The following is a 14,611-nucleotide window of genomic DNA, read 5'->3' on the forward strand; positions in this document are numbered from 1 at the left end:
GCACACCACGGGTGTTCGAGCATGTCGTCGTGCCCATGTCCCGCCCGTCACAACATCGCCGAAGCAATCGGGATGTCGTCCCAGCATCGCCATGACCGTCGAAGTACACCATAGGCGATCGAAGCATGTGGTCGCGTCATCACCGCGACCATTGCAACATGTATCGTAGCATCGCCGCGGTCGTTGAAGCAGTCGGATGCCATAGAGACCGGCGTCCGGCATCGCAGCACTACCGATGGCCTTTGGTGTTGCGACGGAGCATCACCGGGGGGTGTCCAGCGATGCGAGCTGCAATGGAGCAGCGTCGAGGATCGTTGTGGCTGCGACGGAGCATCATGAGGCGTGCGGTGCCGCGTTGGAGCTCCAATGGAGCGTCGTCGAGGGCGGCGCTGGTGCTACAATAGAGTTGTAATGAAGCATCATGCGGTGATCGTCGGCGGCGGGCGCCGCTCGCTGAGGTGCTGCAACGCAGCATGCGGTGGTCGTCACCAACGGGCGCCGCTCGCTGTGGTGCTGCAACGCAGCATGCAGGGGGAGGCCGGCGGTGAGCGCTGCTCACTGCTGCAACGCAGCACGCGGTGGTGGTCGGAGGCGGGCGCCGCCCTGTTGGTGCTGCAACGCAGATGCAGGGGGAGGCCGGCGGCGAGCACTGTTCACTGCTGCAACACATCACATGGTGGTTGCCAGAGGCGGGCGTCGCTGGCCTTCTGTATCGATGGGTGGCAAAAACTGCTGGGAGCGGTGCTGCAAGGGACGGCGGTGACTTCTTCGGTGTTTGCTGCAAGACAGCCTCGCCGATGCGTGAGATCATAGGCTACAAGTGCGGCCGGCGTGCAGCGTGGTCACCGCAAGTTCACGGGTGCTGTTCCTCTCCTCGCATGCGAGTCGGACTCTTATGATACGGTATAGAGTAAAGGTAATTAATTGAAGGATCCAACTGTGCACTCTGGCTACGGAGGCGGCTTATCCTTTTCTAGGATCAGCCGGTTTATTTGTACTTCCAGATTACGGTTAGTTCACATTGTATACCACGCACTGTATGGCTCTGGTCCAGTGCCCCGAAGGGAGATTTTTCGAAGCCCTGCCTGGCTTGGGTTCGTGAACGCTTAGGAACAAGCTGCTGTGCAAGCTATACGTTTTTGCAAGGTCTACATGGATTTGGCGTTCATGACTATAATTATGACTGTACGATGGCCTGTAGGAGATCTGCCCGTTCATCAATGGTTATAGCAGTCCCTGCTGTTCAGCACCATTACATCTACACCATCTGTAAAAGGTGAAGTTCTAGAAAGAAAGGTGAACCGATGATACGCTTGTCACTTGCAGTCATCAGTCGAAGTTCTCAATCTTGATCGGAGTTATATCATCTGCCACCTCAAATTTCCCGACTGTTCGAGCAAAAAACACCATCTGCTGCTCCAAGGTGAACTTGATGTTCTCGGCCTGCTCACAGTGAAAAAGGTGAGGATGAGAACCTTGAAAGTCAACAGGGTTAAAGGTAAATGCAATTGGTATTGGTACGGTATCTAACCTTGCGGAACCCATGTTGCTCTCCTTCGTATTCAACCAAGGCAACAGGCAGACCACTTTCTTTCAAGGCCTTGTATATTTTGCGCGCCTGGTCTGGTGGCACGACCTGCACAACATCAAGGAGTGTGAAATATTTCGCAATTGTCTCTTTCAGTCTCACACTTCCACAAGCCAAATGCAGATTATGATTTTGCTGTCGAACAATTGGGTTGACTTCATGAGACATTTTGCACAATGAAACGTTGCAGCAATGATTCATGTTAATGGAGTTCTACGGAGACGCTATACAATTACTTTTTGCCTCAAAAAAATTGCCTCCAAATTTTGCCATTCAGTACTCAGAAAATGGAATCTCAGGGTTACATCTAATACATTGCTTCTGCAGCCCTTCCAGAGTCAGGTCCAAAGCTTGTCAGTTTGTTTAAGGTATATTATAGAATGTGAACGTGGGATTTGTTATTTATTGGAAGTACTTCATATTTCAATCATATATCTCCAAAACACTATGAAAATACAGAAACATGGCTATTAATTTTACAGGAGGAACTATATCATGACTATCCTAAGAATGGAATGGCTAATCCACTACAGAAGAAACAGAATCTCAGCTGGATATCGATTTCAACTCAGAGCTGCAACACACCGCTCAATATAGTCAGCTCTCGCCTCATATAACTTGATATCATATAGAAACATGCATATACATATACATGGTTCTACTGACTAGGGTACTCATGAATTCATGATAATATATGTGGTTGATGATCAGGACCTACCTTATCATCCAACCCTTGAAACAGAATAACTGGGCATGTAAATTTATTGACAAAGTTGATTGGTGATCTTTCATAGTAAGCTCCTTCGCTTCCTGAAAGGATATCGTGCAGGAAATAAATATTAAAGCATACCAAGGATGGATTGAACATCCTTTTCCAGAACAAAGAATGCTGAGATACTTTCTTACCAACAAGATTGTCCATATAACGGGACTCAAATTTGTGTGTCTCTGCCCTCAGCAAAGTTATATCACCAATCTGCTCATCATTTGAGCAAAAGAATTAGTTATTACGTGCATACAAATGAAGAGCAATATAACAAAAAGACTAAATTAGACCAACCAAAATGGCATTAATCAACTTTATTTTAAAATCAGCCTAATGTAAATGAATGAACAAGTCTAAAGCATGCCATATTGGTTTGGGACCTTTTATTTCCCAAAATAAGCCCCCTTTACGAGAGCTTGGGCATATGCATAAATGTCAAATGCTCCACTTCCCCCAGCAGCACCTTTGGACCAGCTTGTGCTTAGAACTTTCGAAGAAGAAGAAGAATAGCAAAATGAACAGCACCATTATGAGTGGCATGATGACTAAGATTTGGCCATAAGCCCCTAGAAGGTACACCTTGGGCTTGTACCCAAAGCTAGCACCTAGGTTGTGAGGGTAAATCTATATGGCACAATAGGCCACGTTTGGAACTCGAAATTTCACAAGAAAGAGTTCAACTCCCACAGGAATCAAGAAATTTTCTGAGTTCCAAACAGGGCCTATAAGGGTGTGCGCAGGCCACAGGGACACAAAATATTCTTGAATATTCATGCCTTGAGCCAGACACAGAGGGATAAGGCCAGTCAGGCAACCTGCAGTCGGAGAAGAACTAAGGCCCTGTTCGGAACGTAGGTATGCAAAACAAAGGAATAGAAAAATGTGTAGGAATAGGATTAAGGCCAAAGTGAAAACCTACGGGCATGAAATCGCTGGAAAAAGTTCAACTAGTGGCGTTCGAAACGAAGGAAGCCAGCGTAGGATAGAATAAACTAACAGCTGGATTAAAAAATAAAGGGCAACCGGCCGTGCATGCCTCTTGGTGAATCATTGTCGCATGTAAACACAGGCCACATGCACCACCACATTTTTTGCTTTGTGTTGTTGCATGGTTCACCTAAACCAGGTCCACCCCGCCTGTATCAAACGCATCAAATCCTGCAGTCACAGGGCCGCACCTTTTTGCCTCAGGCCTACGCGAAAAATGAGGTCCGAGCGCATGTTTCAGTTCCCGTGAAAAATGGAGGATAGGAAACGTTTCATGAGGAATCGATGCCGCTGTTCCTCTGTACCGAACGCCCCCGAAGGAAAGATATCCATAGGAAAAGAAACCTCCACAATTCCTGTGAAATTCCTTTGTACCGAACACAGCCTAAAGAGAGACCTCTTTACTCTCTTCTTCAGAATGAGCGAGGTGTTTGTGCACCACTCTGGTCCAGGCTTGACTTCTTTGTATAGTCCTGTCTGGTTCCCTCTAGTCCTCTTTCCTTGTGTGCATTCCCCCTCTAGTATAGCTCCATGCAATTATGTCCCCTTTCAATAAAGTTTGTCAGGGCTTCTCCTACAGTTCTCCACCAAAAAGAAGTGGTTGAACCTTTCTGTCTGCTTGTAATATCTTAAATGCTTTATTATAGCTTTCATTCAGACTAAGGAAAATTCAAATTTGCTTTCTGCTGCTCTTTGAGATCAGTAATAGGTTTCTCTTCTTAGCGTAGGGTTTAGCATCTTCTGTGGTATATTCTGCTGTACAACACTTTGTTTCCGTCTTATAATGAAATGAAGAAGGGATGCTATCTCATATCCAAAAAAGAGGATGAATGATAGAATGTAGCCAAATGGAAACAGTGAAACATAAATGCAATTCATGGATGAGCAATATAAAAGTCATAGTAGCGGTCTAAGACAACTATTTTGAGACTGCATGTTTACACAAGGAAAACAAATATAGAAGCTGCACCACCCATTGAGTATCTGTTGAATGTTTGCTTGTAGCAAGACAATAAAATAGATTCTGAAAAGATAGAACTTACACCATACAAAGATGCTCCAGCCTTGAATGTATCTCTGAATGCGAGTGAAGCTAAAGTAGTGTATCCGCCTGCCGATCTCCCAGTTATACAAAGGCGCTGTTCATCTACTTTCCCATTCTCCACCTTACAATAAAGTAGGGTGGCTTGTAAATTGCTATAAATGCTACTGTACTATTAGAATCACTGATGATAAAACGTACCAGGAATCTTGCACAGCTGCAACAATCATCAACATCAACAATACCCCATTTCTTCAATAATCTCTCTCGATACTCTCTCCCATAGCCTTCGGTTTATGTTTCAATAAAGTTTAGCGAGTAGACTAATATAATTAATGCTTCAAATGAATCCAGAGCCTTAGTTACACGACGAAACAAAGAGTTTTCAACATTTACACAATGCATAATCTGAATATTAGTAGAGGTAAGGACAAACCGGTGCTTCCTCCGTAGTTAACATCAAGAAATGCCCACCCTCGACTTGTCCAATACTGGACACTAAGGTCTAGAACTCCACGTGTTTCAGCTGTAGGTCCTCCTGCAAATTGTGGTAAGTGTCAAAACTCCATGGTTTTGTTATCATCATGGAAAACAGAGTAGTATCCCGTAACTCACTTAACAAACCAACATCTTTCAACGTAATTAACAAAAGCACACACAAAAACACACTGAACTTGAGTATGCATAATTATTTCGAGGCATCACAAGGGTTCATTAATTCCTTTACCATGTGTTTTGACAAGCAATGGAGGCTTTTCATCTGGTAAACCTTCAAACATGGGATTCAACGGTGGGTAGAAGTAGGCATAAGCCTTCTGCCCAGGGCTGGATGTCGGGAACTCGATAAATTCTGGGGTGCTGAAAAAAGATCTATACTGCATAACATTTGGTGAGGAGGACCAGACTATTGAGAAACTAATTACTTTTGTTTTGTTCTCATCCAGAGTAACCTGGAAAGAAACAACATATGTGCTGCATCAGTCGATGCACTAATACATCATCAATCCATAACCAAAAGTGTGGATGTCACTAAAAACCTTTGCAATTGACGTGGGGATGCTTCCAGATGCACCTTCAATATAGAAGTAATCATTTCCAGTAACCTGCCAGACCACAATTAGATCATTACAACTAGCAGCATGAAATACCATATTATACACGCAACAAAATTTTAAATAGAGCGTATGCAGATTCTGATGCTTACAACATTGGACAAATCGGAGAAAGGGATGTCGAGCAATGAAACAGAACCTGAATCACAATCTAGAACACCAAGATATGATTTTCCGAGCTGCCTGCGTGACATCAGTATTTAAATATGTTTCATCAACAAAATATGACAATGAAACAAGCAACTTTACAGAATTATTATCACAACCTGTAAGTGAAAACGATGTGATTGCTTTTTCCTAGAAAATCGTAAGAGTTGATGCCAAAAACCCACAATGGTCTTGTGAACTCAGCATCTAATGTGTACATCGGAACAACCTCATTGGTGTGTTCAACCTGATACAAAGAAGTGCAGAGATATTTTATGCAAGCAAAGATAAGATGATGACAGAGAATGTAGTATTTAATCACCATGTCGTAAGTCACAAGCTTTCAAGTTATTACTCTCCATGACAGAAAACAGCAACAGTGTCATCAAAATGTATGAATATTAAAGATCTCAAGTCCTGAGAGAAATAACAAATTACCCATTTATGAATGTTCCAGAATCCACTCCCTCTGTCAGTTACGAAAAACAGTTCTCCTGCAAGGTTTTTTTTTAGATAATGAGTTCTCCTGCAAGCTTGCATGTACTAAAATAATTTTGTTCTAGAAGTTGCAAACAATGATCAAATTATGGTAGTCAGTAGTCAGCTTATTATTGTGGAAGCAGATATATTGATACTAAAGTTCTGTAGGATAGGAAATCAAACAGTTCAATCAGTAGGCAGCATGAACTGTGAACAAAGTATCGTACTTCCATATTGAAGATAACCTTTTTTATCTATGGAGAAATTTTTCATATTATGGGCACAAACTATGATAGTCCATTTAGTTGAAGCAGCTCCAAGAAATGTTGAATCAAGAAATTGTCAGACCAACAGAAACTAGTGACTATTTGACTTTGGGCACAAACTATGATAGTCCATTTAGCACAAACTATGACGTGAATCTCGACATTATAAAACTTCCAGTTCCATCATCAAACAGAAGAGTGTATTGAAGCCATAAAGATGCACACCTAAAGAGTATGGAAAGATATGTAAGTGCTTGTCAACTTCACATATTAAATGCAATAAAAATGTGTTTGACTTTGTTCGGGAACAGAACTTCAGAAATAAAACAAAAGAGCAAAATATTACACTAATGAGGAATGTCTTTATCACTCAAGTAAGCACAGTAACATATATCCAAGGAAATAACAAGGAATACAGGCAAATGACACCTTTTGGTGACCATTTAGGCTCGGCAGGGGATTCCACCAACATCGGATTGCTTCCAGCAACACAGACACGTTCGGTCAAGTCTCTGCACACAAATAAAGCAACAGGTAGAAAGGTAATTGACGGCAGCTAAGGCTGTAGTTGATGTAATCTCGCTTTCTTTTGGGGTGCTTGTTCTAAGCTGGGAGGTCTCTTCCTGCTGGTCCGGGATATGATACGAGCCATGTGGGGCCCTCTATGCTTTCCTATGTACCCAGGTGTTCCCTGATTTATTGTTCTGTTAAACCTGTTTGGGCTTTAATACAAAAGCTCAGCCAAGGGCCTTTTATCTGAAAAGCTAGTTTTTATTGGTGGATCTCTCTCAGCTAGTAGCCATGACATCCTGATCTGTTGCCACTGGGGGAAGCAGGGCCTGGTCAGCCCCACATGAAAAAAAGGGGGCGGGAGGTGCCTGGTTTTCCTGGTAACTAACTATTGGAATGTGTTTCGTAACTACATTGTGGTAACAGACGAGTTTTTTGGAGATGTAATACATAAAGTGTCCCTAAAGGTGGGCATAAAGGTGCAATCGAACTCCTTCAGTACCATGGTAGATATGCAGAATGTATCTACTGACAAAGTGCCTGCCTATCCATATTTAGGTGTGGATTGACTAAGTTATTTTTAGTTATAACATATCATGCAAGGAAAGACAGGATGTTCCAGTTCAAAAGATAATGCCATTTACCCGCTTTCAGAGAAGTAGCCAACCCAGAGTTCTGATTTATCCCATGGCATGTTTGGGTGACCCCACTCAATCCATGCCATCCTCTTTTTAGTTGGATCAATTCGAGGAGAAGCATAGAAGTCATTCCCACTGATCAGCACCTTCGGTTCTTCAATAAAGAAAATATGTGAGGTACTGTTAATCACAACATCAAACCAGAGTAAACATCACAATAAACCAACAGACATAGATCACTTGGTAGAAATAGAATTTTCTAGTCTTACCATGGACATCACCATTGCTTAAGTTTATAGACACAATTGTTGTAGCGGGATTCAAGCTACTCGTTCGCCGGTCTATCAAGAAATTTGAGCATGTCAGAGTTCAGTAGTTCATCCTGTAACAAGATACTACCTCCATTCCAAAATATAAGACGTTATGGTAGGCTAAACTAGCCTACCAAAACGTCTTATATTTTAGAACAGAGGTAGTATACTGCATGTAAGGCTGTAAACAAATCATATGCAAAATACCTTCCATCACAGTAATATAACGGCTGAAGTGTGGGTCAAAGACACCATCAGCATAACTGACATCAGGTGCACCATAATCGGGTGTAAGAGGCACAGGCAGACTACCAGCTGAAAAGGGAAAATAATCATGTGAAATGGTTTAAAATAAAGCGACATCATAGTTTAGTTTGCTGAAGATAAAATGTTAAATGGTTCTAAAGAGTTGATATGATATAGTGCCAATCCTTACAACCTCCCTAAGCCATCTTGCATACTCATCCTTGTACAGCTTTTTATAGTTCACAAAACATATATTGTCGAGGCATCCCCTACAGTTCTCAGTCAAACAAGACTCCCTAGTTTTCCTGTCAGACACATTGTAACATTCATTTGTTGCCAATGATAAGTATTCACCCTAAAATGTAAGTTGTTCTCGTGCAATCATGATTAGGGCAGAGCGCTTTAGCTAGCCCGCATATTGATTACGATGTTGGATGATCTCAGAGATAAGTTTATTAGGCACTCATATCCGGGCTTAAGTACTACTCCCTCTGTATCAAAATATAAGACGTTTTTTGACACTGAGTAGTATATTGCATCGGCTATGTTGGCATCACTCTTTCTGACCCTGTTCTTCTCACATTTTTAGGCATACTGTACTCATATTACCCATTTGAATGAACACAGCAACCTATGCAGTAATCTATGAAGGGGTATGTAATGGAATGTAAGACCATAGTGTTTGACACAGTAATAAAATTAAGTAATCAAAGTAAACACCACATAATTCCAACTTAACTACACTCCATTATTGACATGGCGCGAGTGGATTAGAGTTATATTGAACTAACTCCATTCTAAATGCTTACTATCCCACTTACTTCCGATTGGTTGTTTGTACAGGCGCTGATCCTTGTAGTTTGAGAAAACAACAACATTATCTTGGACTGCAAATGCACCGCCTCCATATTCTTGAGCCAGAGTGCGTGCTGCAAATTCCTGAGGTATGATATCCACAGGCTTGTCATCCTCCTTTACAATAACCATGCGCCTGAATACAAAATTAGTTAAATATGGTGCAAAAATATTCAATTGTGTGTCTCCACACAAACTAACTGAAGCCTACCAAGATTGAATATGGTACACCAATAATCAGCATTAACGTAAAGTAATTGACATAGGCTGAGGAGTTTGATATGTGCACTAATAGAGATCCATTGTGTCATTGATTGTGAACGAGGAAGGATGTGTTATGTGAGATTCAGTCGTGATACCAATACAATTTTATCTCGCGTGCAAAACGCACACACTTAGGCTTGGCACACTCTGGAACTTTATATTTGTAAATGTGCAATGCTGTTGCAATTTGCTTCTACAGAAAAAAAAATCATAAGTCATGCAATCAGTCTCATTTGAGATGTCTTCCCTCTTCCAGAGTTGAGAGAGAATCTTTCTCTAGGAATCTGTACTCTGGTGGTAAACAAAACGAACATTAATCTGCCAAGAACCTAACGCTCCAGAAAGTGACGCCAAATCATATTCTCTATCCTATTCAGCTATGTCCACAATCCACTTGAGGTGATAGAATAGAACTACTGAGCCCTCTGCTACAGTGGTGCCCAATGCAGTTAGATGTCCCACAAGCTGTGAAGACAACTGCAGATATGAGCAGTTGCTAAGAAATTACCATTAACTAGCTCAGCAATCAGAACACGTGGTAAAGCTACAGGAAACTATACAGTCTTGCACAATCACCAACAATGTTTAGCAGTTCAAAGCTACGAGGTACAAATCTGGAAGCGCGGAAGCAGTGGTTACTCACCCTTTCTCCTCGGGGCGGCCCTCGATCCATAGCAGGCGGCCGTCTCCGGCGAGGGCGATGTCTCCGAGGCGCTTGGAGGCGCCGGAGACGACGTCCGCGGTGATGGGCGACCTCCAGGACCCGAACGGCGCCGCCGTGGGCCTCTCCCCTCCCGCGGCGTCTGCCGGCGCGGGAGAGGCGGCGGCGGAGGAGGAGGACATGCGGGGCGGCGAGGCGAGGGGGCGGCGGAGGCGGAGGCGGGGGAAGGCACGGAGGAGGAGCGCCGGGGCGGAGGTGGAGCAGGCTGCGGGTAAGATGGAGGCGAGAAGTGTCGCCATTACCGGGGGCGTGGACTGTGATTTTATACATACAGGTTTAGGTGGGGTTTTGCGGCTATAGTGCGAGTCTGCGAGAGCAACCACCTTCCCGAATATATGAAATTAAATCAAAAAAGCATAACTGCATTTTTATTAAAATAAAAATGGCAGATTGTATATACTCCCTCCCTTCCTAAATATTTATCTTTTTAGATATTTCGATAAGTGACTACATACGAAACAAAATGAGTGAATCTACACTCTAAAATATGTTTATGTACATCCGTATGTGGTAATCCATTTGAAATATCTAGAAAGACAAATATTTAGAATGGAGGGAGTAGATGCCTAACTGGCTTTTTGCAAAAACAAAAAATGAAACAAATATTTTTTTTCAAAAATCTTCCGATCTATTCATGATATGTCATGTCATGTCAGTACAAAGAACACCAGAAGTAACAAAAATTACAACCAGATATGTAGACCATTTGCGACGACTACAAACAATGGAGCGAGCAGAAAGAGTGCCGCCATCATTGCCCCTCCCTCTCTGGAGCCGAGCAAACCTTGTGATAGCAGTCACTCCGGAAAGTCGTCGTACTGGCTGCTAAGGCCCTAAACTACCAGTTCACTGAAACAACAACCGTCACACGATGAAAAGAATCTTGCAGTGGAAGGATACAACCTGACACCACACGCTCTTTAATGACACTAGATGCACCACTGGGACAGGGGCTGAGCGGGAAGGAGCCGCCACCGCCTCACCTCCCTGAGGATGACACAACTCTAACCTAACTAAAGAATGTTGAAATGGAGCTGAGCCCTTGGTATAGTAGTCCGTTCGGAATTCATCATGCTAAGGTCGTAAAAGACAAGTGCACCAAAACAACAACCGTCGCCTAATGCAAAGAAGCTTAGATTGGAAGGATACAACCTGATACCACACAAACAAAGTTTGGATCCAAATAGATCCATCGAAGACTAGCACCGACAGAATCTCGCAAAGTTAGCCGGAGACACAAATCCACACACTCTCTGAAAATACTAGATGCCCTTTGGCCTCTCTCCACGCCATCACGCGTATTGGCTCGGACCCCGGTCGTCGTCGGTGGTGACTTCAATCTCCTCCGTTTTGCAGAGGATAAGAATAACGATCTAGTTAACTTCCCGCGCATGCAGATGTTCAATGACTGCATTGCTGACCTCGGTCTGCGGAAATTAGATAGGATTGGTGCCGGGTTCACCTGGACCAACCGCCAGGCCGACCCGACTCGCTCCGTGTTGGATAGGGTCTTGGTCTCTCCTAAGTGGGAGCTGAGGTGCCCTCTGGCCTCTCTCCGCGCCATCACGCGTATTGGCTCGGACCACGTTCCTCTGCTTCTATCTTCTCAGGATGAACGCCCCCCCCCACCGCTCCTAGATTTTGCTTCGAGACCTTCTGGCTTAAGCAGAACGGGTTCGCTGAGGCCGTGCGCGGCCGCTGGCTCGAGGCCCACCTCGCATCCCACAGGTCCATCTCTGCGGTGGACGACTGGCACTTCTGTGCCAAGCGCTCTCGCCAGTTCATGAAGGGGTGGGGCGCGAATCTTGGGCGGGATCTCCATCTCCGCAAGAAGGCCCTCCTTGACTCCATTCAGGCCCTGGACCTTCGGGCGGACACGGTGGGCCTCTCTCCTGACGAGTGGATGCAGCGGTATGATCTCGAGGACCAGCTTATGGTCATCTACACGGACGAGGAGGCTTATTGGCGCCTTCGGGGTACCCAAAAGTGGGTCCTCAAGGGCGACGCGAACACCGTCTACTTCCAGGCGATCGCCAATGGTCGTAGGCGGCGTAATACCATCCCATTTCTGTGGGATGGTGAGACCCTCCTGCAGCGGCCTGCTGACATCCGCGCCCATGTTGACGGTTTCTATCACGACCTGTTTTCAGCCCCCCCTAGGTGGGGCTTAGCTCTTGCGCCTCACTTCTGGGATGCCCCGCAGTGCATATCGGCCGCAGACAATGCGATCCTCACAGCCCCGTTCTCTGAGGAGGAAGTGTGGCTTGCGATTAAAGGGATGAACCCCTCGTCCGCCCCGGGCCCTGACGGCCTCCCGGTTAAGTTCTTCCAGTCATTCTGGCCCGCCATCAAGCAGGAGGTCATGGCTCTCTTCGAGGAATTCTATGTTGGCTCCATCGACCTCAAGCGCCTTAACTACGGGATTATCACTTTGATTCCAAAGGGCCCGGGCGCCTCCGACATCCGCCAGTTCCGTCCTATCACGGTGATCAATGTGATCTTCCGCATTCTTGCCAAGGGGTACGCCAATAAGGTGGCCCCGTTAGCTGACCGAATCACCCACCCGGACCAATCCGCCTTTATTCAGGGCCGATTTATCTTGGATGGGGTTCTGGTGTTCCACAAAGTCCTGCACGAGGTCCGTTCCAAAAACCTCAAAGCAGTGTTCCTGAAGATTGACTTTCATAAGGCGTATGACAGGGTTAGCTGGCCTTTCCTTCGGGAGGTGTTGCTGAGGAAAGGGTTTGATGATCGCTGGGTGTCCCGGTTCATGCAGATGGTTTCGTCGGGTCGCACTGCGGTGAACATTAATGGGGAAATCGGACCCTACTTCCCCACCTTTTGTGGGGTTAGACAGGGGGACCCCTTTTCCCTGTTCCTGTTCAACATGGTGGTTGATGCCTTGGCCTCGATTATGGATAAGGCCACGGGCGCCGGCCAAATTCTAGACATTACCCCGCACTTGGTGGACAGAGGCGGCGTACCCTCCTCCAATACGCCGATGACACCATCATCATGGTGCAAGGCTCGGCGCCAGAGATCTCGAACCTGAAATTCCTACTTCCATGCTTCCAACACCTTTCGGGCCTCAGAATAAACTTCGATAAGAGCGAGGTGATGGTGTTGGGGAACGTAGTAATTTCAAAAAATTTCCTACGCACACATAGGATCATGGTGATGCATAGCAACGAGAGGGGAGAGTGTTGTCCACGTACCCTCGTAGACCGAAAGCGGAAGCGTTAGCACAACGCGGTTGATGTAGTCGTACGTCTTCACGATCCGACCGATCAAGTACCAAACGCACGGCACCTCCGAGTTCAGCACACGTTCAGCCCGATGACGTCCCTCGAACTCCGATCCAGCCGAGTGTTGAGGGAGAGTTTCGTCAGCACGACGGCGTGGTGACGATGATGATGTTCTACCGACGCAGGGCTTCGCCTAAGCACCGCTACAGTATTATCGAGGTGGACTATGGTGGAGGGGGGCACCGCACACGGCTAAAAGATCAAACGATCAATTGTTGTGTCTTTGGGGTGCCCCTCTGCCCCCGTATATAAAGGAACAAGGGGGGGAGTTGCGGCCGGCCAGGAGGAGGTGCGCCAGGAGGAGTCCTACTCCCACCGGGAGTAGGATTCCCCCCTTCCAAGTAGTAGGAGTAGGAGTCAAGGAAAGGGGAGAGAGAAGAGAAGGAAGGAGGGGGCGCAGCCCCTCCCCCTAGTCCAATTCGGACTAGGCCTTGGGGGGTGCCCAGCCTCTCCTCTCTCTTTCCCCTAAAACCCAATAAGGCCCATATACTCCCCGGCGAATTCCCGTAACTCTCCGTTACTCCAAAAAATACCTGAATCACTCGGAACCTTTCCGATGTCCGAATATAGTCGTCCAATATATCGATATTTACGTCTCGACCATTTCGAGACTCCTCGTCATGTCCCGGGACTCCGAACTACCTTCGGTACATCAAAACACATAAACTCATAATATAACCATCATCGAACTTTAAGCGTGCGGACCCTACGGGTTCGAGAACTATGTAGACATGACTGAGACACGTCTCCGGTCAATAACCAGTAGCGGAACCTGGATGCTCATATTGGCTCCCACATATTCTACGAAGATCTTTATCGGTCAGACGGCATAACAACATACGTTGCCCTTTGTCATCGGTATGTTACTTGCCCGAGATTCGATCGTCGGTATCTCAATACCTAGTTCAATCTCGTTATCGGCAAGTCTCTTTACTCGTTCCGTAATACATCATCCCACAACTAACTCATTAGTTGCAATGCTTGCAAGGCTTAAGTGATGTGCATTACCGAGAGGGCCCAGAGATACCTCTTCGACAAACGGAGTGACAAATCCTAATCTCGAAATACGCCAACCCAACAAGTACCTTTGGAGACACATGTAGAGCACCTTTATAATCACCCAGTTACGTTGTGATGTTTGGTAGCACACAAAGTGTTCCTCCGGTAAACGGGAGTTGCATAATCTCATAGTCATAGGAACATGTATAAGTCATGAAGAAAGCAATAGCAACATACTAAACGATCGAGTGCTAAGCTAACGGAATGGGTCAAGTCAATCACATCATTCTCCTAATGATGTGATCCCGTTAATCAAATGACAACTCATGTCTATGGCTAGGAAACATAACCATCTTTGATCAACGAGCTAGTCA

The 14,611-nt window shown here is 45.4% G+C and overlaps 1 protein-coding gene across 1 annotated transcript; it reads right to left on the bottom strand.

The window, feature by feature from the left end:
• Positions 1-1,099: 1,099 nt before the first annotated feature.
• LOC123164901 (uncharacterized) lies at positions 1,100-10,205 on the bottom strand. Its single transcript, XM_044582510.1, has 18 exons — positions 9,856-10,205; positions 8,915-9,084; positions 8,055-8,162; positions 7,806-7,877; positions 7,543-7,690; positions 6,818-6,900; positions 6,081-6,136; positions 5,762-5,889; positions 5,588-5,678; positions 5,421-5,486; positions 5,111-5,333; positions 4,820-4,921; positions 4,585-4,670; positions 4,385-4,507; positions 2,495-2,564; positions 2,307-2,398; positions 1,532-1,636; positions 1,100-1,443 (listed from the first exon to the last, which is right to left on the bottom strand). Exons 1-18 carry the CDS (start codon positions 10,170-10,172, stop codon positions 1,330-1,332), a joined length of 2,154 nt encoding a protein of 717 aa, XP_044438445.1. The 5' UTR covers positions 10,173-10,205; the 3' UTR covers positions 1,100-1,329.
• Positions 10,206-14,611: the final 4,406 nt, after the last annotated feature.

This window comes from Triticum aestivum, chromosome 7D, assembly GCF_018294505.1.
Source record: "Triticum aestivum cultivar Chinese Spring chromosome 7D, IWGSC CS RefSeq v2.1, whole genome shotgun sequence".
NCBI lineage: Eukaryota > Viridiplantae > Streptophyta > Magnoliopsida > Poales > Poaceae > Triticum > Triticum aestivum.